The sequence below is a fragment of the Panicum virgatum genome, chromosome 6N, assembly GCF_016808335.1.
Source record: "Panicum virgatum strain AP13 chromosome 6N, P.virgatum_v5, whole genome shotgun sequence".
Lineage (NCBI taxonomy): Eukaryota > Viridiplantae > Streptophyta > Magnoliopsida > Poales > Poaceae > Panicum > Panicum virgatum.
The window spans coordinates 9,181,208-9,204,647 of record NC_053150.1 but is presented as its reverse complement, the minus strand read 5'-3'; the positions used below and the strand labels follow the sequence as shown (position 1 = coordinate 9,204,647).

Here is a 23,440-nt window from a genome sequence, read left to right as displayed (position 1 = left end):
ATATCCGTTTCTACTTTCTAGCCCACCTTTGTTCGTTTGGTCGTATCGAAGCCAGTGGGCCGGGAAGAAAGAAATGTCGTGGCCACACATTGCGGTCCAAAATTGTTAAACTGTTTGGGATATTTGAAGTTTGCAACCCCTAAAAAATGAAGATTGCAGCACTTAATTTTTTTGGTTAAATTTAAAAAACTTATTTTTGTGGGAAGATGATGTCCTTCCATAGTTTTCATCATTCACCAAAAGAAGAGAAGTGTTTGCAAGAAATAAATAAATAAATAAATTGGCTGGTATTCAACTTCAGGCAACTTCATTGGAAGGCAGCGGCACCTGACAGATGTAGAGAACCCAGAACATCAGAGCAGAATGATAACCCCGTCCCAGCTGAGAACAGGCGATTCTTTTTTTAAAAAAAATAAAATAAAAGCAGGGGCACTGCTAATTCATTTGAGGACAGGCGATTCAGACAACTGAGTGCAAATCAACTGACAGGCACAAATTGAAATTACTCCTGCATAGAACAGACAAGAGCCGCGTTTTAGGTGTGAATCTTGTGATACGATCCTTCAGGCAATCAGGCGTCAATGCAGAAGAATCCATATTTCAGGTCTTAGATGTTCTGATCCTGGAAGTGGAAGCTACACACGCAGTACCACCTATCCTTCCAGGGATCAGCATACCGATTGTTGATTTTTCGACATATCCGAAAATGAAGATGCAGCAAACAATTATTTGATGTACAAGCAAAGAATTGTTAGATGTTACAATGGGAACTCAAACATCTTAGCAGAAGGTGGTCTCGTCCCTACTGAGAACAGCGATTCATGAACATTCTTCAGACGACATCTGACCCAACCCTTCAAGCCTTCGAGGTTCACATCCTAGGAGCTACACCGACAATAGAACCTTACAGGATGCACAAGACACGTAGCAAATCAGAAGCAAGTTCCAGGGATCGGAAGCCCGAGTATCGATTTTTTGACATATCTAAAACTGAGACCGTAGCATAAGAACTATCTGCGTCATGCAAGTATGCTACTGTTATGTACAGATGTGCGTGTCCCTTCTGTAAGGCTGTCCACAATGGCAAGAGCAATAGCAAATTTGCTCTTACCTCGTTTCCCACGCCCTCTCTGTCTACAGTGCCAAACAGTGCCAAACAGTACATCTACAGTGCCAAACAGTAGATTTACTCCTCCATTTCCTCCTATCGCTGTGGACGGTCTAATGCCGAAGAATTCAACAGCTGAGCCCAGTTGATGCAGATAACGGCGCCCCGTGCCTGATCAAGAAAAAAACAGACAAGAATCAGCTAGGTAAGGACTGACTACTATGTATAACTAATGACGGGAATTGTTGATGTATTCCTCCAACCCTAGATGGGTGGGTATATATAGAACTTATACATGGGCCTCTAGATGGGCCACTATACACATGGGCTCAATATACTCCAACACCCCCCGCAGTCTGAACTACCGGCACAGCGGTGTTCAAGACTGGACAACAAGAAAGCTAACACCCCCCACAGTCTGAACAACCGACGCAGCGGTGTTCAAGACTGGACAACATGAGAGTACAAGTAGAGCACAAAAGGGCTAAGACCCCCCCCCCCCCCCCCCCGCAACCACAACTAGCCACCGGCTACGTTGAGGCTGGATCGAAACTCCGAGAAGGTCGACGAGGGCAGCCCCTTCGTGAAGATGTCAGCAAACTGGGAGGTAGTCGGGACATGGAGTACCCGAACATCGCCGATGGCGACTCTGTCGCGCACGAAGTGTAGGTCGATCTCCACATGCTTCGTCCGCTGATGCTGGACAGGGTTGGTGGAGAGATACACGGCACTGACGTTGTCGCAGTAGACGAGCGTGCTCTTGGCGAGCGGGCTGTGGAGCTCCGCCAAGAGCTGTCGCAGTCAGGACGCCTCTGCCACGCCGTTAGCGACAGCCCGGTACTCCGCCTCGGCACTGGAGCGGGAGACAACCGGCTGCCGCTTGGACGACCAGGAGACCAGGTTGCCGCCCAGGAAGACGGCGTAGCCAGAGGTGGAGCGACGAGTGTCCGGGCAGCCAGCCCAGTCAGCGTCGGTGTAGACCACCAGCTCAGCAGTGGACGAGCGGTGAAGTACCAGGCCGAGGTCCACAGTGCCACGGACGTACCGGAGGAGACGCTTCAGCGCAGCAAGGTGTGACTCCCGGGGATCATGCATGTGGAGACAGATCTGCTGAACAGCGTAGGTGAGGTCCGGCCTGGTGAAGGTGAGGTACTGCAAAGCGCCGGCCAGACTCCGGTAGGCTGTAGGGTCAGCCACCGGATCACCCAGATCAGCAGACAGCTTCGCCTGAGTGTCGACTGGAGTGGAGCAGGGCTTGCAATCAGTCATCCCAGCCCGCTCCAGAATATCGAGGGCGTACTGCCGCTGGTGCAGAAGAAGACCAGACGAGCGAGGCTCAACAGTGACGCCCAAGAAGTGGTGGAGCTGACCAAGATCCTTCATAGCGAACTCCTGCTGCAAAGAGGAAATGACACTCTGAAGCAACTGCTGACTGGAAGCTGTGAGCACAATGTCATCGACATATAGCAGCAGATATGCCGTCTCATCCCCACGGCGGTAGATGAAGAGAGACGTGTCAGACTTGGCCTCGGTGAATCCCAATGTCATCAAGAACGTGGCGAACCGAGAGTACCAAACCCGAGGAGCCTGCTTCAGTCCATAGAGAGACTTGTTGAGTCGGCAGACCATATCCGGACGACTCGAGTCCACAAATCCCGCTGGCTGAGAGCAGTAAACAGTCTCTGACAAGGTGCCGTGAAGAAATGCATTCTTCACGTCCAACTGGTGCACAGGCCAAGTGCGCGAGAGCGCAAGTGAGAGGACTGTGCGCACCGTAGCGGGCTTCACGACCGGGCTGAAAGTCTCATCATAGTCCACACCAGGCCGCTGAGTGAACCCCCGGAGAACCCAGCGAGCCTTGTAGCGCTCCAGTGTGCCGTCAGCCCGACGCTTATGCGTCCAGATCCACTTGCCAGTCACCACATTGCAACCAGACAGACGCGGCACGAGATCCCACGTCTGGTTGGCAAGAAGAGCCGCATATTCCTCTTCCATCGCGCGACGCCAGTGAGGATCCGCCAAGGCGTCGCGGACCGAGGAGGGTACCGGAGAGACCCGCGGCTCTCCCTCGGTGGCGGAGAGAGTCGCGGCCTGGGACGCCATCCGCCGAGTCACCATGGGATGGATATGCCGAGAATCCCGATGGATGACCGGTGGGTGGTACACCTCCGGCTCGGCTCGAGAGGAAGCCGGAGCTGGCGGCGGCGGCGACGGCTCTGGTGTCGGCGTCGCAGGAGCCTCCGGAGCAGGAGGCGGCGCCGGTGTCGACGCCGAACGACGCTGGTACACCTGCACCGGCTCAGCGTACCGCTGTGGCGCCGGGTTCGGCGCCGGACGACGCCGGTACACCTGCACCGGCTGAGCGTACCGCTCAGGTGTAGTGGAAGGCACCGGGGCCGCGCGTGGCGCAGCGGGAGACACCGGGTCCGTGCGCGGCACGACCGTAGGTCCGGGGGCCGTGCGTGGCGCGACCGCGGGCACCGGGGCCGCACGCGGCGCAGCAGGGATCACCGGAAGTGGTGTCGGTGCGCCGGGAAAACCTGCAGGAAAAGGACAGACAGGTAACGGTGGCTGAACCACCGGGTCAGTCGGAAACAGAGACGCGAGCTCAGGATCAGAAGAAGGTGTGGAGGAGGTGGAATAGGGGAAATCCGACTCGTCGAAGACGACGTGTCGGGAGATCAGAACGCGGCGAGAGGTGAGGTCAAAGCATCGGTACCCCTTGTGGTCAGGGGAGTACCCAAGAAACACACAACGAGTCGAGCGGGGCGCTAGCTTGTGAGAAGCGGTGGCGGAGGTGTTAGGGTAACATGCACACCCGAAGACCCGAAGGTGGTCGTAGCGAGGAGGGGTACCGAAGAGAGCGTGGTGTGGAGTGGGAGCAGGAGAAGCAGTGGACGGAAGGCGGTTGAGCAGGTAGGTGGCGGTGTGGAGGCTCTCAGCCCAGAAGCGCGGGGGGAGAGAAGCCTGGATCAGAAGGGTGCGCACGACGTCGTTCGTCGTGCGAATCATCCGCTCAGCCTTGCCGTTCTGAGGAGAGATATACGGACAAGACTTACGCAGCTGAACACCCCGAGATAGGAAGAAAGACCGGGAGGTGGAGTTATCGAACTCCTGCCCGTTGTCACACTGGACGGCCTTAACGGTGAGGCCGAACTGAGTGGACACCCAGGCAACGAAGTGGAGGAGGGTGGGGAAGGTCTCAAACTTAGCGCGCAAAGGGAAAGTCCAAGAGTAATGAGAGAAATCATCAACAATGACCAGATAATATCTATAGCCAGACATGCTGAGAACAGGATATGTCCACAGGTCACAGTGAATGAGATCAAAAGCATGCGCAGCATGCGAAGAAGAAACAGAAAATGGAAGTCTCACATGACGACCTAACTGGCACGCATGACAGAGGTGCTCAACAGGAGCCCTAGTACATGGAACATCGGTACTACGGCGGAGCTGAGCCAAAACGTCGCGGCCGGGGTGACCAAGCCGGCGGTGCCAGGTGGTGGAAGAAGGCGTCACGGCAAAAGCAGAAGACGAAGAAGCCGAAGGCGAGGCAGCGGAAGCAGGAAGCCGAAGAGTGTAAAGGGGCCCCGGGCTGTCACATCGGAGAAGTGGACGCCGGGAAGCCGAATCCTTCACTGTAAGACCAGAAGAGTCAAATTCGATAGAACAGGAGTTGTCAGCAGTAAACTGGCGAATAGAAAGAAGGTTGTGAACCATTTGAGGAGCAACAAGAACATGAGGAAGACGAGGAGCAGAACCCACGGCGGTGACAGGAAGGCAAGACCCATCACCAACCATGATAGAAGAAGGACAAGAAGGATGTGGGGGTCGGACAGAAGAGAGGATACCAGCATCGGGAGTGGTGTGGAACGAGGCGCCCGAGTCGGCGATCCACTCGGTGTTGGTCGGCGGCGTCAGTCCCATGGTGCTGAAGGACTGCGCCAGAGCGGCCTGGTCCCACCCCCCAGGCCAGGTCGGCTGCTGGCTGGGCTGAGCGGGCGGGGTCCAGGAAGGCGCGAAGAGTGGAGCAGCGCCAGTGAACATGGCCGCCGGCTGGAGCTGAGGACGAGGCCCCCCTCCCGGACCCTGAAATGGCCAGGGCGTACCTCCAGCAGCAGGGGCGGGAGCGGGAGCCGGAGCCGGTGTCGGCGCGCCGCCCCGACGGCCCCCACCGGTACCGATGTTGCCAGAAGCAGGGCCACCAGTACCACCACCACCACCCCGTCGCCGGCGACGTCCACGCCCCCCCCCCCTCCTCCGGTCTGCCCAACGGGAGGAGGAACAGTGGAGGAGGTCGGTGGAGTAGCAACAAGCGCGGCGGGGGTGGGCGAGGACGATCCGGGCGCGAGACCCCTGGTGATCTCCTCGAGGGCGAGGTCGTCCCGGACCTGCAGGAAGGTGGGGAAGGGCCTCTGGCGGGCGATCCAGCCCTTCAGGTGGTCGTAGGTGCTGCTCAGTCCCCGTAGGACATTGAGCACCAAGACCTGATCGGACACCGGATCCCCGAGGTCGTGAAGAGCATCGGCCATGCTCTTCATCCGCCGGCAGTACTCACCGACGGAGAGGTCCCCCTGCACGAAGGTGCGGAAGGTGGCGTCGAGCTGAAGAGCGCGGTACTCGGCGTTGCCGAGGAACTGCCCCTCGAGCGCCACCCAGGCCTGCCGCGCGGTGCCGCCGTGTGTCCTGACGAGGTCCTGAAGATCCAGGGAGATGGTCCCGAAGATCCAGGACAGGGCGACGCTGTCGAGGCGCAGCCACATCATGTCCCACGCCTCGATCGGCGAGTCGACGAGGACGTGGTCGTCGAGGGCGTAGCGGCGGAGGGTGAGGAGGACCTGGTCCCGCCAGCGGCCGTAGGAGGAGGACGCGGGGTCGAGGAGGACGGAGACCAAAGCCCTGATGTTCTGGACGCCGGCGGCCTGGAGGTGGAGCTGGGCGACCATGGGGTCGGTCGTGTCGTACCGGGCTCCAGATCCAGCAGGCGGGGCACGGCGGGAGGAGGAGCTGCCGGGCTCGGGGTCGACGGGCAACTGGCCGGAGGAGATGTGGAGAAAGCGCTCCGCCTCGGCGATTCGGAGGGCGAGGGCGTCGGCCGTGGCACGCTCGCGCTCCCAGGCGAGGGCAGCCACGCGGACCCGCTCCTGGGCCGCCGAAGCCTCTGACTTGGTAGCTAGGAGGGCCGCGGCGAGAGCGGCGTCGGCCTGCTGCCCACGAAGTGCGGCGGCGGCGAGCGGCGCATCCTCGGGCGGCATACCGAGCCCGGGCCACGCGGGGGAAGCCTCAGGAAGGACGGCGTCGACGGCGAGCTGCTTGCCGGCCGCGACAGTGGCGCGATGGGCGGCGGCGGTGGCTGCTGCAACGGCCGCGGCGGCCCCAGCGGGCGCCAGCATCCCAGGGGGCGCTGGCAGAGGCCCAGGCAGCAGCCCAGGTGGCTCCAGCAGCTGCGGTAGCTGCCCGGGCGGCGCCTGGGGCAGGGTCCCAGGAGGGTGCGCGCCTCCCGCGCCCTCCGCATCCTCGACGCCTGCTCCTGCAGCCCCCACGCCCACACCACCAGCAGCGGCGGCGGCGGGGTCGAGCAGGGGCGCAGGGGCCACCAGGGCGGCGGCGGCCACAGCAGGAGTCCCGCCGGCGGCGAATCCAGGCGGAGGAGACGTCCTGGCGGCGGATCCGGGTGGAGCAGAGGCGCTGGCGGCGGATCCGGGTGGAGCAGAGTACCAGGTGGCGACGGATCGGGTCGCGGCGGCACCTGCAGAGGACGGAGCGATCGGCCATGCGCTTGCAGAGGACGGAGCGCCAGCAGTAGAGGACGAGGAGGTGAGGGGAGGGAAGGAGAAGAGAGGAGGGGGAGGAGGAGCCGGCGGCCGGCGGCCGGCCATGCTGGCCGGCGGCGGCGGCGCAACAGGGAGTCGGCTCCCTGGCGGCTGGAACAGAGGAGTGGTGGGAAACCTAATCTACTGATACCATAATGACGGGAATTGTTGATGTATTCCTCCAACCCTAGATAGGTGGGTATATATAGAACTTATACATGGGCCTCTAGATGGGCCACTATACACATGGGCTCAATATACTCCAACAATAACAAGAAAGTCGACGAGAAGCTGACTAGGGAACTGCAACAGTGAAAGGCATTTCCATAATTGTTCAGTTCTGATAAAATTGGCAATGAGGGGGGACAAGGTACATAGCAACATTTCTCATACCCATTTGTTAGAAAATTTGATTTGGAAAACAGAACTTCCCAACCAAAACAGTTCCACCATCATTAGCATAATGATATCTCCAAGAAATTTTAGATGGGGAAATTGTATTCATAAGTACAGTTACAACATTAGTAGTTCAGGGCTCAGGACAAGGCTTCTGGCTTTATACAGTATTACTATGTTGAAATAATTCACAGTACAACATTTTTTTTTGCAGGTACACAGTACAACTAATATATTCAGTAAAAGACATTGCTCTGATTTATGAAATTACAGCACAGGAGTTCAGATTCAGAAAAAAAATGAACATGCCTCAAACTAAAATATAGAAAATTCTCCCTGTCCACATGGATACTAAGTTCCTCACCTCCCACTTGACCAAATTCTTACTGGAAGATTAAGTCAGAGAACTTCTATTTGAGAGACTAGCTAGTAGTAGTTATTTTTCCTGAACCGAAATTCTTATTGGTGTTCAAGCCAACATCATACTCTGTTTTGGATCATAAACCGTTACAGCGCATGGTATGTGAACCAGCAGCGCTTACTGCATATAAGTAGCTATAGATAGTTGGTAACCGATATTGATTCCTCAAGCATACAAACAACAAAATTATAGTGTCAGGACATCACAACAGTATCCCAGAAAGACAATCTAGCACCAGACATGCTCAAAAGGAGGCGAATGCAATTATGCAAATAGTAACCATGTATCCCTTCTACATACTGTTCCTTTCGACACTCGACAGTCATGGAAATATCAGATGTATGGAAGTGTAACAACATGTGGACAAATGATTTACCTACTCAGTGAGCGTATGACCACAAGCATGAACTGCCGACTAAGCGAGTGTAGCCGGGATGTTGTAGCGACTGCGCAAGCCATCAATAGCCCTCTCCGCTGACTTTGCCATCTCAGCGACGGTCACCTTGCACACTTGCCATGCACCATCAACAAAATCAGAACTCAACAGGTCGATGAGAAACACACGTAATAGAATCAACATTCAGAGAGAGAGAGAGTTTTTTTTTCTGTCTCCAAAGTACCACGAGACGTAGATGCCTGCACCTCAGCCACGAACTTCTTGTACGAGTTCTGCGGTTCACAGAAAACATCAGAAATTCAGAATTGGGACCAGCAAGTGACCGATGGTGGCGGTGCTACTGCTAACTACGACTACGACAAACAGTAGATGAAGCGGACGAGATCGGAGGTACCTTCACCACCTCGGAGCGCTCGGCGATCTTGTCGGCCACCTTCTTGTGCTCCTTGTCCGCCTCCTCCGCCAGCTGCAGGCAGCCATGCGTCTGCATCTGAACACGCAGGCAGCAGCAGGTGAAATTGAAACCGCATCATGCATCTGACAAACTCAATGGTAATTGGTAAGCGACGAGGGGGGAGTGCGAACGGGGAGCCGGGGGCCACCCACCTTGACGCGCTTGGAGAGGCGGGAGTGGGATGCCTCGAGGTCCCGGACGGATTCGCCGTGGAGCGCGTCGAGGCGGCGCTTGAGGGAGTCGAGGTGGGAAGCGGCGAGGCTCCGCAGGTCGGCGATCGTGGACAGGGCAGCGTGGGCGGCGAGCGGGGAGGCCGCCGCGGGGGAGGCGAGCGGGGAGCCCCTGGTCCTGGGCTTCGGCGGCGAGCGCGAGGGCGAGAGGAAGCTGAGGTCGGCGGCGGGCGACGGCGGCGTGCCGCCGGCGGACGGCGAGGAGCCGCCGGAGAGCAGGGAGGCGGGGCTGGGCGTCGCCTTGGGCTTCGGTGCGGCCCTGGCCCTGGCCCTGGGCCTCGGCCTCGGCTTCGGCTTGGGGGCGGCCGCCGCTCTCGCCTTCCTCATGGCTGCCGCTGCCGGCGTCGGCGTGGGTGGGAGAAGGAATTTGAAATTTGAACTGGCTGTGGTGGAAGAGAAGAGAGAGGGGCCCGGCTTTATTATATATGTTAAAAATACACAAGCGGCCACGGGAGCACGTCACTGACTCGTGGGGCCCGGAAAACAGAGAGAGCCACCCGAGGAGGTCTAAATGGAACCGGTTCCTCTGCAGTACTACAAAAGGACTCGGTGCCACTGACCTGCGGGCCCATGGTTTAAGGGGGCCACATGTCAGTGGGAGAGTCTCTTTGCAGTACTGCAGAGAGGAGACTCATCCGGTCTAAATAGGGAGCAAGGGCGAGAGCTCGGACGAGCGTCGCAGGACGAGAAGTTAGGTTTTCCGTCCGTCGAGGGGAGAGAGATGGAGGGGACGACGGATCTCGCGTCACGGTTTGCTCGGCTGCTGGGACAGCTAGCTGTTCATGAGGTTTTCATGAAATTTGTGGCAGCAGCTTTGATAATCTGGAGCTTTTAAGGAAAATTTGTGTGCGAAATACTGTATATATGCGTCCAAGAGGCCACTCGGCTTCTTCGACTTCCAATCAAACATGAAACAACAACGTTCTATTCCCCAAAGTGGGAGCACAAATGAGAAGTTAGGATCTAGGAGTACAATTTTATTTGACACTGCCGATCTATATGTTTGCACTCTCACTTTCTGCACAACACAAAGTGGGAGCAAATCCCATCACCATCTGTATAAAATGATAAGACAACTGACACCTGCAACAGAACTCATCAACAGTTTCATCCGCATATATCATTTCTTGTAAAACCCCTAAGCCCCTAAAATTTAGTTGACTAAAACAGAAACAGCCCAACTGATCCGCAGAAATGCTCCACACTAGCTACATTCTGTAGTACATTACTAAATTCAAGATTGCAATTGTTCTGCATTTACATGAAACAAAGGAGGGACCAATCCTATGGGGGAAAATTCACTACATTAATCAATGACGGTTCTATCAGTTACTAACAGAATACATCTCTACAAGGAAGCTAGGGGGAGGGGAATGTACAGATGGGGGTGGTGAGGTTGTTACCCTGCTATCTAAAGCTAAACTCCCCATGATCAGGTAGGAAGGTGTGAGTTGGAAAAAGAATCCTGTAGACTAAAATCTCCAAAAGGGAGAAACAACCAAATGACATCTTCTCTGCCTACATTCCTTTTTACTAGCCTAGGAAAACGTTTGGTCTCGTCTTGAGCCAATGCACCATCTCCTTATCGAGCGGGGAATTATTCAACACGGCGTCCATCATAGGACTACCAAAGAATCTCGGGTCACTCTTGAACACCCATATTCTGTCCTTCGGCCATGGTCTCTGAGCCTGCTTTTCCTGTAACCAACCGTCCAAATTTTCATTATACACAAGATAAAATGAAACTACAACAGTCAAAGGAAAACTTTTCCTAATTCCTAGAATGATGTCACTTTTCACATTTCACACTTTTGAGAGAATGGGATCAATGTGATGCAATGAAATGAAATGAAATACGCATGCTATATCATAGATGAGATAAATTTTTTAATCCATGTGCGTAACTGTCACCCAGAGTACCCATAATGTGCCAAGTAGTACTTACCATACGTGATAACATGAATCTCACAGTCCTGTTGCCATAAACTCGCTCTTGTCCTGGCTTTGCAGACTTCACATAGAAGGACGAGACATCTGGTAAAGACAAGCAACCTTTTCTAGCTCTTGTCAATCTAGATTCAGGTTCTGAATTCTGGCTATACCAATAGATAAGCTGGGCTAGGCAGTAATCTTCTGGGTATGTCTTGCAGTACTCCTGGAAGCCTGGTCCCAGTTTATCAGCATATTTGGGACCTAAGTCAAGCGGACTGATATGAACTGGTGGAGATTTTACAGTCTTGTATTCCTGCAAGCAATCATACTTGAGTCAGCTCTAAAGAATAGTGCAAAATCACAACTATCGTTTTCACAATATAGAAAGGTGTAAGCTTTCACTTACCCGTACTCTGAAAAAACACTTAGTATAAGCATACATGTGAATCATATCTGCGGCAGCATCATGACGGCACTTGTAAGTGCATGAAAGAGTACGCAACTCATCACGCAACCTGTAAAAGTAGGATCAGATTCCATAAGAAATTGAAGGGGGGAGGGGGTAGTCATAGTGCAAATACAAGGAACACTGGTCAGGTTCCAAATTTACCATAGGAGAGAATTCCGGATGCCTCCCTCGACATCTTCAGAGTCTGAAGGGTCATGAGCACGAATTTTGGCCTTGAGATCACTAAGTACCTCCTCTTCAACATGAGGTTCCATCGACTGAAGGAGTTCAGCAACTATTGAACAGTCCCCTTTCCAGATGGCAGATACTAGATTTTTTCCAGTCAACCTTACTAGAGGAGGAGGAGCATTCTTTGGGTCCCCAAATATGCATCTCATAACATATCTCACCTGAGGATTTAGTAGATAAGTCAATAAGGATACAGCGAATGATACAATATGAATGCCAGTTAGTTATCACCGAACAAGCTCAAGATAAAACAAAAAATATTCACCTTGTCAAGTGTATGCACTATTTGCTGTAATCTTGAATTTAAAACTCCCTCTGCCTGAGAGTAACAATAGAATTAGGTTAAACTCACTCAAGTCAACAACAACAAAGCAACTCACTCAAGTCAGAAAGGGGAAAAACAATTAGGAGGCCTGACCAAGCCATCAGCTAATTTACCTGAACCTCAGCATCATTCTTTTCAGAATCCATGTTTATCTCTATGAGGAATTGGCGCTTCTCCTCCACATTGTGCTTCAAGATCTCATCAGGAAGTTTCTGTCTCTCAAGGTATATAAACCGCACCTTTTACAACAAAACATGATATGAGGACCAAGCTAAAATGATTGCAATATCAGAACAGAAACTGAACAAAAGACAGCTATTCCAATTACCAGGTGAGCCGTGTAAGCAACAAGCCATCCAGGTAAACCAGCAAGCAAACAGGTACCAAGACCAGCTCTACCCAAGTCGAATAAGTCTTGTTGGGAGACAGAATTTGCTTCACAAGCCTGTAGCAGCAGGCTATGCCGATCGAGCACACCATGGAATTCCATTAACACCTGATTCATGATGACATCAGCAGATGTGAGGATGTCAAAATGATGCAAATGATCCATTAGTATTGGCACTACAAGCATTCCTTCCAAAACTATCCACCAGAATGGTTCCAAAAGTTTACCTTCTCAAAAGCTCCTTCACCAGAAAAATTTAAATAGCTGCCCCGGCATACTTGACTTCCACAAAGGCAGATCGAAGCTTCGTGTTCTTCTTTGCTCTAGCAAAATAAGTATGTAAACATAAGACACTGCAGTTTAAGACATAATTTCATAAAGGAATCATTCCTTCTTAATGCTATGAGTGTAAAGATATAAAGGAACCAGAAACAGTTCTACTGCATGTTTGAGAAAAAAGATATAAAGGAACCAGAAATGTGCTCACCTCAGTTACAGAGTTGTAATCAAATGTGATTTCCTCGCCTTCTGCAATTGGTCGAAGAGTGTAAACTCCAATCATATATTTACCATCGACAGCTGTCACTCTGGGTTTTTTTTTATTTAGAAACATAAATCGGTGCATATTAGTCTAAGAGAAAGAAAAAAGGTCCAAACATTGCGGACATGTAAACATGCTAGCACATACATGTATTCAAATTATCAACTGTACGAGTATCGGTTTGATTAGCATAGAAATAACGAAGCAACAGGTTACTGAACTTGTCTAAGTAACTTGATAAACTGAAACTCAGAATAGCACTGCGATCCATCAAATAGAATGAAGCTGGATATGCGAGAACTGGGACATTATATTGCTCAATGCTCTAATTCCAGGTCCATGTATAACAAAATATTAAATATTATTATCGAATGCAAAGAATATTGAAAAGAGTATCGAATAATCTAACAGCCCACAGCAGAAATCTACAAAAAAGATATAGAGTAACAACAGAGCAATAGCATACAACATTATATGGCAAGAACATTTCAAGTGCAAATTTGTAGGTGAAGTTGAATGCTACATTTATCAACATTGTTGACTTAACAGGCACACTTGCATAGCCTTCATGTCAACTTTCGCATTATCAAATATATCAAAAGCAGAACAATCAAAGAATATTATATAACCACAGAAGCAGGGAAACAGGTAATATTCACAAGTTACAGATCTTAAGCTTAAGTGGGAAACAGGTAATATTCACAAGTTACAGATCTTAAGCTTAAGAGGAGCTCACTTTGCTTCACAGTTCGGGTTGCAGGAGTGGCAGATCCTACTTGCATAGTTGGCCTTGTGCATTGCATCAACAAAAACCAAGTCATATCCATCTCGGTCTCCCTTTCATCACATCAAAAGTAGATGGTTAATAAGATGGAAAACCCATGAATTGGAATAATGTAGGATATGGGATAGATCTCATTATAACCAGAGGCTGAGCATTACCTTTGGCCTTTCTAACATAATGTTGTAAAACTCAGGAGCTTGATCTTCACTGTTGTTTTGTATATGCTTGATACCATCTTGCTTTTCATACCATCTCCAAGAAGGGTAAACCTGCAATGTTTACAAATTGACATATCCATGGCTATAATATTGCCTCTCGTTAGGTGGAACAGATTAATATAAAAAATAAAGCATACCTCCCCAAAGAACTCAACAACAAAATCATCTTCACCAAATCCACCTTTTTTGTTACAAACAACACCAAGACCCTGGAAAAGATGCAGCAAACATGTCGAAAAGACTAGAACATTAGTAAAGGCCTTAGGCAAGAAAATGACACTGCATTTATGGGTAAACTATTGCTGAAGGCGTACCTTTCTATAAGCAACACAGTTCTGATCAGGACGATTCCTCATGGCCTTCAGCATTCCCAAGCACATCTTCGAAGTTCGTCTGTCACCACGTTCCTCTGCAGACCTTTGGATTTCTTCGATGACAGGCCTGAGATTGTAAGTCATAGGGGTATTTCCCGAACCAGTGAAATGCCTAACTTGCTTATTCAACGTGTTCAGAAGCAACTGCATTCAGAATATTTTGGATAAGTTAAAGGCTTGAGATAAGAGATAGGAACAGAAGGAAAGGGGGAGGAACTGTAATCTAGCGCCAATTACCTCCTCAATAAAGATATGCTTGTCAATAGGTGACAAGTCAAGATCAGCAGGCATAATGTCACACAGTAGATTGTGTGTGTATGGGTCTATGCCATATACTTCTTGCTCAAGAATTTCATCTCCTGGTACTTTTCTAGGCTGATAATCCTTAACCTCTGGAAGCTCCAAGTTTTCAGTGCCATTCTTCTGCGAGAGCAACTTCTCAGAATAGTCATCAGGTAAAGCAACCCGCATTTTTCGTCGTACTTCCTCCTCATCTGCTACGATAAGGTACTCCTCGGTAACTTCATACTTCCTAGTAACTGGAGGAACAAGGCTGGCTTTTGTCATGCGACCACCCAATATACGATCATCAGACACAGATTCGCTGGGTTCAAGTAACTTTAGACTATTTCCCTTTAAATCCCATGCTCCGGAATGTACATCAACGTCACTCTCGGTATCAGAAACAGTAGTTTCGCTCTCGGTTTCATCACCTTCAGAGTAGCCATCATCATCGTCAGATGTTTCACTACCAGAGTCGACATTCTTTTTCTTTAATTTAGATAGGCTTCTTTTGATTTCACGGTCAAATGCACGAGATGGATCTGCTCCAACAGCTACCGAATTTGCTCCCCTCATTTTGTTTTGTTTCTTTTTGAGTTTTGTGTCAGACAAATACTGACTAATATCCAGGCTGTCCTGGGCTGCTGCTCCATTTCTCTCAGAAATGAACCTTGGGTTCCCTAGCCTCTTGGCTAGCTGTATGAAGGAGACGACAATTTGCTTTATATCTCCCGAATCATTCCCATCTTTGTATCTGGGGTAGGATAGGAAATGTTAGAAAATGCAACGATTTCATAACCTTCTAGAGATCCTTAATTAGGTTAGACCAAGTCATTTTACCTCAATGCATCTTGGCACATAGAACGGATGTCATGCTTGATGGTATGAAAGCCATGGCGAGCATAATACCCATTTTTCAGCCTAACTTCGATCTTAGCAACCTGTAAAATAAAACAGGTATGGGTGAGGAGTATTAGTACATCTTATTAGACTGTCAGAAGACTCATTCAAATAATTAAAAAATGGACATGGTACCTTTGGAATAAAAAATTCAAATCTGTTACTCTTCATGATTTCTCTGAGTCTGTTTATGACAAATTCTTGCATCTTCCTGTAGCTGTTCTCAGCCTGCCTCTGCATCAAACGCCTCATTTGTGCATCTCTTGACAAAACGGCAGAGGACTTTCTAGCATCGAGCAATTTTGATCGCTTGTAGAAACCTTGTCCAAATGAAAGATTAGCATTCCCTCTATTTGAAATATCAGCAAAATAACCATCAAGCTCATCAGAACCGTCCAGCTGATTAGTAAAGTTCCTTGAAACTTTCGATGGGTAGTTGTTCCCATCACTTATCTGCTTCATGGTTTTCATTTTCTGGTGTGACTCCTCAGAACTCAATGAGCTCCTGATCCATTTTACATGCTGAAATTTATTTTTTAGATCCCATAGGTGACTGCAACCTTGGATGTGCACAAAAGATATGTGCGGAAGCTGCTCAAGTACTTTGCCAAGGGCATGGGAGCTAAGATTCGAACACCCAGTTAAAACAAGAGTCCTAATATTTTGCTTCTCATAACCAGCCTGAAATGGAGAGAAATGATTTTGAGTCCAAGGTTAGAAGATGACAGAAGTAATTTCTCAGAGGTCAAACAGATGGCCGAAATACATACCATAATATCACAAAAGACAGAATCAGTGCAAAGAGCGCCAACAGAAGACAGATCAATGAATCTACACATGTTCCTGTAATACTTGGCAGCAGCATTCCAGCTCCTGCAGGTAGCTGCAGAAGAAATAAGTGACTTCACATCTGCCCTCATAAAATGGAAGATTCTTGCTAACACACGGCCATTTAGGAGACCCCAACTTCCATTTTCTGTGCTAGGATTCACAGAATCATCATCAACAGAAGTAGATCCAGCACATAACTCTTCAAAACAAATATCCTCCTTCCGACTGGCAAGAATGTCATCCGACAAGTGAATATCTTCATCACTTTGGTCAGGCAGCAACTTTGCCCTTTTTGCAGACCCACCATCTTCTGCAACGCCCCGAAAGAAAAAGAAAGGTTATGGATGTCCATAAAAGATGTTCAGTGTTTAACTTGAAGGATTAAATCAGCATGCAATAGTGGACAATATTTAAGGTTCAAGACTCCAAATTCATTAACATAAGCTGAAAGTCAAAATTGAAGGGCAGAAAGTAATTTACAAGATATGTTGTCTAAGACATGACCACAATACCTGGCAGGAAATTCCTAGATGCTGAATTGTGAGAAAAATATGCTTCAAACTCCTTTTTGGGCTGCTTTGCTGAAATCCAAGGATCCAAGACCTCGTTTATAGCTAAAGTAAGTTCCCTGCTCTTGAAATATTTCATGACTAGTTCATGCAATTTACCACGTGTGTAACCCACAAACTGGGGGTGCAACTCATGGAAGCAACCTGATCCTTGATTCACACCAACATTATATTGATCTGACTGCATATGAGCAGCGGCAGTATTTGAACTTTGTGCCACGCTAGGAACAGAGCAGAGAGGTTTTAAATCCTTAAGTACAGGAAACCATGTGTTATCAATCTTACGGAATACACTGCTCCGTTCAACAATAGTGCCCTTTTTAGCTAATTCTTGCAATTCGGAGTAAGAAAATGGACCATGCTCATGCCCAGTGCCATCAAGGTAGTACCAGTCACCCCGATTAACTGACAATTCATCAGCAGTACATACACGGTCCTTTGGAATGTTTGGAACAGACTTGGATTTGTGCAAACCTTGGGAATGGTCATGATGCTTCTTGAAATGCGATGAACCTTCATGGACAGAACTTCTCTCAGTCCCAATTGAATGGGAGCGTGAAGATCTAGACAGTGGCCGATCAGCTCCTCTGGGTTTTGTACGGGGTTCAACAGACGATTGGTCTTTAACAACACGAGAATTTATCCTAACCACTGGAAGCATCATCCCCTTCACTCCCCTAGGAGGTTGTCTGCTCTGACCTGGCCTCCCAGACACAGCACTTTTACAGGTGTCACTGGCACTGTCAGTTTCCTCTTCTGTCGATGAGAATGCCCACAATGGTAGGTCGTGCTTTTTAGCACGTACAGGGTAGTATAGCTCATCCTTGCAGTGCCAGCGAGGATCCTCATGGCTACCTTTTGGCATTTGACACAGAGGATAGCCCTCATTGAGAACAAGTTTTTTCCTGAATGGATTATCTTGGCTCAATTCATCATTTCTCTTCCAGTCACCACCTTTGCACGACCATCTCCCAGAAAACCATTCACTAGATTCAACATGATGGTGAAAGTTGTTCTTCTCCACAGAAACCAGGCCGTAAGTGTCTGTTGGTCTGTTGTCTAGGAATTCTGTGCCTCTATTGATCCCATCATCTCCTTCAGGATGTATTTGGAATCTTCTAAAATCTGACATTATAATAAAAAATCAAACATGTCAGCAATAATAGAACAAAGGTCATCAAAGAACTATATGGTCGACTGGTGGTATCATGACAAAACTACAAGGGAATAATTTCCGTAGTTTTTTGGGGAATGGTTTTCAATAAATTGGCAGAAGAAATACTAGGTTCAACAGCAAATGATTAAACATGACCAGAGTTAGCATCTTAAAGTTGGACACAATCTAAAGTTATGTTAAACATATAGCCATTTCCAGAAATTAGATGAGAAAAAGTGCAGATGCTAAGGCCAAATGAAAATTAAACTGATTCTGTACCTTCAGGTCGACTCCATCTTTCCCAATCAGCAGGTTTAAAATTTGCACCTAAAAGCTCTGCAATTTCCAAATGGCAAAAAGCACCAGCATCAGTATAACCATGAGGTGCTCCAGGGATTTAGTAGCTGGGGGAGAACAATACCAAAATCCAGAAAGGTACAGTGCAATTTACTCAAATCAACCAAGTACAAAAACAATAGAACTTGTTATTTGCATTTAAACCCTCTAAAAAGTGTGAATTGTGCAATCAAACATACAAACCAACTTTTTTTTAGTAAAGGCCAGATCAAAAATCTCTTCAAAACATGAATAGATCTGGTACAAGTATACAAAAATTCAAATATAAAGCTTCTGAAGGGCAGTTGTGGAAATAGCCACTTTTATGGCCATCAGATCAAAAAAAAAAGTTCATGGGGGTGCATATGCAAAACAGAAGAAGCAACTAAATTCTGAGAAAATCCAAGGTCGAGGCCATTAGATACTGCAACAGAAAACTGTAACCAAAACAAGACTAAGAATACAAGTAGTAGGCCCAAACGGCCCAAACCCAGGTGAATGGACGTCATAAAACATCTTATCAGCTCAACATCTGACACGCTGGGGAGGCAAACCTCCCCGCCGAAAAACAAATAGCCCCATAAAAAAAGCAAGTAGCAAGAGCCCCGAAATAGAAGCGACTCCAAAAGGAACCCCAAAACAACAGAGAAACCCCCCTCACCCCCAAAAAAAAAGTCCAGCACAGCCCACTGACGTCAGCAGAAACATTTGAATCATAGGTTCAAATAGCAAAGAAAGCTTTTATTTTTTACCTCCAATGATCTCGAGCTCCTGGCCAGGTACTAAAATTGATCCATCCATCAGTGCTTCAACTCTATCATCAATGTAGAAATCTTCACTATGTTCTCCCCAAGTTTCCTCCATTTGTTTATCCTCAGCACCTGATGCCAAGTTAGAAGCCGCCTCCAGAGCTTCATCAAGCAAATTTCCTGGAGCTTCTGGTGGGCTAACCAGCTGTGTTGAAGCATCTGAATATAAAGAGGGGAAGTCGGATGGGACCAGTGGTGAAGCTGCATTCTCAACAGTCACCCATCGATTGCTATCAGCATGTTTTATCAGATGATCAGAAAGAAGATATCCATCTTCCACCCGTTTCTTCAAGTCAGCAAGCTTGGAAGGTCCTTGCTCAATACCAAAGTGATCAAGATAAAACCACCTCCCTATATCACAAATTGGTTCAGAGGGTTCAGGTGCCGCACTAGTGTGAGGTGGGGTGTCGCAGATATCCATGTCTTCTATCATATCTTCTGCAAGAACTCCATTTGGCTCCGGTTCTGGCAGTGGAGGCAAAGGAGGTGGTACGACAGGTGGCAGAGGTGGAGGTGGCGGCGGTGGAGGCGGTGGTGGTGGTGGTAGTGGCGGTGGCGGTGGCAGCTCAGTGCAATGAGTGCTCTCAGTTTCCTTTTCTTTGGAGATTTTCTCCTCGGTCTTCCCATTGCTACCACTCTTGGTCTTTGAAGATTGCTTCGTTGATTTGCTTCTGTGCTGTGGTTTTTCTGAGCTGCTGCAATTTCTGTTCTTCTTGATTGTTTCATGGCTGTCAGTAGCCCGAGAACGTTCAGAAGGCGATCTGTCATGACGAAATGGGCTACGGTCTCTGAAATTCTCATGCTGAGCCCTCCCACGAGGGGGATTATCAACACGACTTGGCGTGTTATCCCTGAAGTGGGGCTGACGAGCTCTATGACGAGGTGAAATATATGGACTTCGGTCTCTGCTATCGTAATGACGAGCACGCTCTCGATGTGGAGAGCGCTCCAAGCGGCTCGGGCTCCTGTCGTACCTGTCATGACGGAATCGATCATGAGGAAAACGGCCCAAGATGCCTGGGCTCCTCTCGTGCCTATCATGCCGGTCCCGTGTTAGCGGTGAGACCTCACGATTTCTTCCAGACAAATGTCTCCCAGCAGACGAACTCCTCCCTTCTTCCTTCCTGCGATTTTTTGACCCTGATTGGTCAAAGGTGTCAGCTAGGTGCTTGTGATTAATGCTTTGAGGCTCTGCCGGCCGGCTCTTCCTGGCACTGCCAGTGCTGCTGCTCTCTGGCTTAATTTCACCAGGCTCTTCATCAGAGTCTCGCAAGGAGCCTTTCTGGACAGATGAACTTGGCCTCCTGCCATTATCATCACCTCGTTGGGACTTGCTATCCCGCCTTTTTTCAGGCAGTGCAATCTCCCCTGGCTCCGCCTCATCCTTACTCGACTTCCTGGCGGTGGCGCTGGCGCTCTTCCCAGAAGACCTGTCCTTCCTCTGCCGCTGCTGCACCAACTCCCCCTTCTCAACCTCCCCGTTCCTACTTGCCTTCTTCAATGGCACCGCTTGCTTGGTACTGACAATCTCCCCAGGCTCCACTTCTGCAGCAGCCGTCGAGGCCGTCAGCAGCTTCCGCCACTTCTTAGGTGGCATGCTCCTCTCGGGCAGCCCGTTGGTCTCAGGCTCCCCATTGAGCAGCTCCCCCTCCTCCAGGTCGGCAGCTGACGCCGGCTGCTGGCTCTTCCGGTGCTGATGGTGATGGTGCTGGTGGCTGTGGCCTTTCTCCCCCTTATCCGGCATCGCTTCTCCCGCCCCTCCTCTCCTCACGAGGGCGCTGGCACCGAAGCCCTCGACTGCACGGACGGCGCACGCGACTCCCCCATCTCCCATGGAAAACCTAGGTGGCTGCCGGGGGCTGCCGTCCGCCACGCTGTGACCCACGGCCGCGCTTCAGAACCCTTGCTCCCCGGGGCTCTCCACGCTCATATCCGTCGCCGGCGCCGCAAAACCCTAATCACAGAGCAGCAGCACGTCAGCCAAGGGGGGGCGGAATCAAGCAGCAGCAATGGGAGCGGGCGCGAATTGGCGCGGGGGGGACCGGGCCGGATCGAAGCGGCCGCGGATCGGGGCGCGTACCTGCGGGGAATTGACGCGCGGCGCCTCAGATCGGGAGATCCGCGGCGGCGGAGGCTCGGTCGCCGGCGGCGAGCTCCCACGACCCCGCGCGCGGCGCCGGGAGCTCCCGTGATTGGGGGCGGGCTCTCCACGCCCGCCTCGCGCTCGCGCGTCGTCGCCTTCGCGGGAGGGCGCGGGCGCGCTCGCTATCGCCTGGGTTTGTGGGTGTTGGCTTTGGGGGCTAATGCCTCGTTTGTTCGTAAAGCCTCCTCCGCGGCTTCGCTCTTATGGGAACGAAGAAGGGGACGCAGCGCAGTCGGTCTATCCCTCTCCCGCAGGAAGGGAGCGCCCTTTTACAGGCCAACGATTTTCCGGATTGCACCAGTGGTTCCCGTCGTATTTGCAAACTGGTCCGTACTCCCTGGTATGCTTGTTTATGCCAATCCTAAGTAGCTTCTGAGGATCTAGCGGAGGTTTTGCAGAGTATTTCAATAATGGGCATGATGTTTTTGGAATAAATCGGTGTACATGCGGTATAATTTGTATGGTTCACCAGGTGGCACCTACTCCCTCCGTCCAAAAAAAAAAAAGATTATCCTAGGAATTTTAGGATAAATTAACAAGAAGTTAAAATGACAATATTTGCTCATGTTTATTACCTATATTTTAGTTGATTCTTGCGTGCACGTGCATTTTCTAAATAGGGTAAGCTGATTTGGTTTTGGAACAAATTAAATTCTAGAGTGACTTATTTTATAGGATGGAGGGAGTAATCTAATTTGTTTTATCTGTGGATTTGGCAATTTTTTAGAAGCAAAATAAGATTTGGTGGATATTGATTGTGGCATTACTATTCATAAGATGATCAATGAGGTGGCTAATTTGCTGTGAATTTATTTGGCACTTTAGAAAAGTCGCGAAAGTATTGCAGGTCAAAGTTTGGAGTGACTAATTGGCGGCGATTTTACTTTGCGTGAATACTGACATTTTTGGGAAGGCACATGAGTTAATACGGTATGATATGTTAATGAGTTGGCTAATTTGTCATGAATAGATTCGGAGTTTCTAGGATTTGGTTAATGTTATGGAATTTGAAGCTAATTTCCAAATAAAGTCAATTGGTACTTTGCTCTTTTGTAGTCTTCAAGTTGGTTAATGTTATGGGAGGCATCTTGTGGGATTGTTACAATCTGATTGGTAGATTATAGAAGTTGGGTTAAAAGTTAGGGTGTTAGGATAAGATTGTGAAAGTTGGATTCAACGATCTTAGGGTGGATCCCAACTTGGCCTTAAACTATTGTCAATTTGTTGGTAGATTTAGTAGTTTGATGTACAACACAATATAAAATTTGAACGAAAAATTATTGTGGAATTATCTCTTTATTAGAAAAATAGGAGAAGTTAATATGTTACGAGTAGGGATTTCTATACTCAAGGTGAGATAAGGTTACTAGTTGTTAAATAATGTGAGAGGTAGCCTCGTTTACAACAAAATTTCAAGCAACTATATCAAAATATAGTTGTATTTCTAATGAGGACCTTAATTTTTTCGTGTTATATTCTAACTTTACCTTTTGTGTGGTGTGGAAGTTTGGAGTACTTAGATCATTTTCAAATGCTCCTCATGGTAAGTATATCTCCTTCTATGGAACAGATATGATAGTTTTGGAATACACATATTGAAGCATCATTGGCATGGTCAAAGGTCGCCTAGTAACTTGCTTCATTGCTAGTAGAAAAGAAATATGTTATTGTGATATCATACGGTTGCTAAATAATCAAAGAGCGTACCTCTAAAAAAAATCCAAACTAGTATATTCCACCAAATTGGATTGTACTTCATGGAATATTTGTTGTGTAATTGTGTTGGCTATATGATTAAAATACACATATGAACCCTCAACTTACCATTCATCTTTTAAGGTTTCTAGGTTTGATTCAATAAGATTGGTAATCAATAAATCATTGTGATATTATCTACTTCATCTACTAACTACTGAGTGATGAGAATGTTTGCGAAAAGTGAATGTAATTATAGTAAGAATATATAATATTGACTAGACTAGTGGGATGGAATGTATAAAGGGAAAAGGCACCTATGCGCACATAGTTAATTAGAGAAAATAGGTGACTACGAATTCGTAGTTAATTATCGAACTTGTCATTTCCTTCAACCTACCATATTATTACGCGACTCCACAACAAATAAATAAAATAAAAAATGATGTATTGGATTTGTTTTTGCAATGTTTTTGAAGTATTAGCTCTTTATAGACCATATTATGTCTTTAGCGTCATATTTCAATTTTTATTATTGTACTAATTATAAACTAAATGATAAATTAGCTTTATTCTTTAATTAACGTATGTACATGTCTCATTTTTCAATTATGGTGCAATAGTTCCCTATGCATATGTAT

The 23,440-nt window shown here is 48.6% G+C and overlaps 2 protein-coding genes across 5 annotated transcripts; both read right to left on the bottom strand.

The window, feature by feature from the left end:
- Positions 1-707: 707 nt before the first annotated feature.
- LOC120680212 (serine/arginine repetitive matrix protein 1-like) lies at positions 708-9,196 on the bottom strand. Of its 2 annotated transcripts, XM_039961822.1 has the most exons (7): positions 8,742-9,196; positions 8,530-8,625; positions 8,359-8,407; positions 8,115-8,248; positions 1,226-1,279; positions 904-1,069; positions 708-862 (listed from the first exon to the last, which is right to left on the bottom strand). In XM_039961822.1, exons 1-4 carry the CDS (start codon positions 9,144-9,146, stop codon positions 8,154-8,156), a joined length of 645 nt encoding a protein of 214 aa, XP_039817756.1. In that variant the 5' UTR covers positions 9,147-9,196; the 3' UTR covers positions 708-862; positions 904-1,069; positions 1,226-1,279; positions 8,115-8,153. The 2 variants fall into 2 exon arrangements, with proteins under 2 accessions (XP_039817756.1, XP_039817755.1); XM_039961821.1 differs by having other exon boundaries at positions 708-1,069.
- Positions 9,197-10,001: 805 nt separating this feature from the next.
- On the bottom strand, positions 10,002-21,348 carry LOC120678662 (histone-lysine N-methyltransferase ATXR3-like). 3 transcript variants are annotated; one of them, XR_005676689.1, is made up of 21 exons: positions 21,042-21,348; positions 18,905-20,915; positions 18,096-18,152; positions 16,604-17,785; positions 16,031-16,401; positions 15,396-15,941; positions 15,201-15,301; positions 14,316-15,114; positions 14,019-14,222; positions 13,842-13,913; positions 13,645-13,755; positions 13,439-13,539; positions 12,649-12,689; positions 12,389-12,484; positions 12,102-12,269; positions 11,887-12,012; positions 11,714-11,767; positions 11,362-11,609; positions 11,158-11,266; positions 10,765-11,064; positions 10,002-10,517 (listed from the first exon to the last, which is right to left on the bottom strand). XR_005676689.1 is itself a non-coding variant. In XM_039959924.1 (21 exons), the coding sequence occupies exons 2-21, from the start codon at positions 20,793-20,795 to the stop codon at positions 10,353-10,355; spliced, it is 6,801 nt and encodes a 2,266-aa protein (XP_039815858.1). In that variant the 5' UTR covers positions 20,796-20,915; positions 21,042-21,348; the 3' UTR covers positions 10,002-10,352. The 3 variants fall into 3 exon arrangements, 2 of the variants coding, with proteins under 2 accessions (XP_039815858.1, XP_039815857.1); XM_039959924.1 differs by having other exon boundaries at positions 12,649-12,748; XM_039959923.1 differs by having other exon boundaries at positions 12,649-12,748; positions 16,031-16,398; positions 21,042-21,293.
- Positions 21,349-23,440: the final 2,092 nt, after the last annotated feature.

Bases quoted from the DNA above. Each gene is read 5' to 3' on its own strand.
- LOC120680212 (XM_039961821.1), bottom strand. From the start codon at position 9,146: ATGAGGAAGGCGAGAGCGGCGGCCGCCCCCAAGCCGAAGCCGAGGCCG. The intron at 8,626-8,741 runs GTGGGTGGCCCC...CTGCGTGTTCAG, and splicing joins GCCTCTCCAAGCGCGTCAAG to ATGCAGACGCATGGCTGCCT. The intron at 8,408-8,529 runs GTACCTCCGATC...TGTGAACCGCAG, and splicing joins AGCGCTCCGAGGTGGTGAAG to AACTCGTACAAGAAGTTCGT.
- LOC120678662 (XM_039959924.1), bottom strand. From the start codon at position 20,795: ATGGGAGATGGGGGAGTCGCGTGCGCCGTCCGTGCAGTCGAGGGCTTC. The intron at 17,786-18,095 runs GTACAGAATCAG...TTATAATGTCAG, and splicing joins AAGATGGAGTCGACCTGAAG to ATTTTAGAAGATTCCAAATA. The intron at 13,756-13,841 runs GTATGCTTTATT...TAAACATTGCAG, and splicing joins TTGTTGAGTTCTTTGGGGAG to GTTTACCCTTCTTGGAGATG.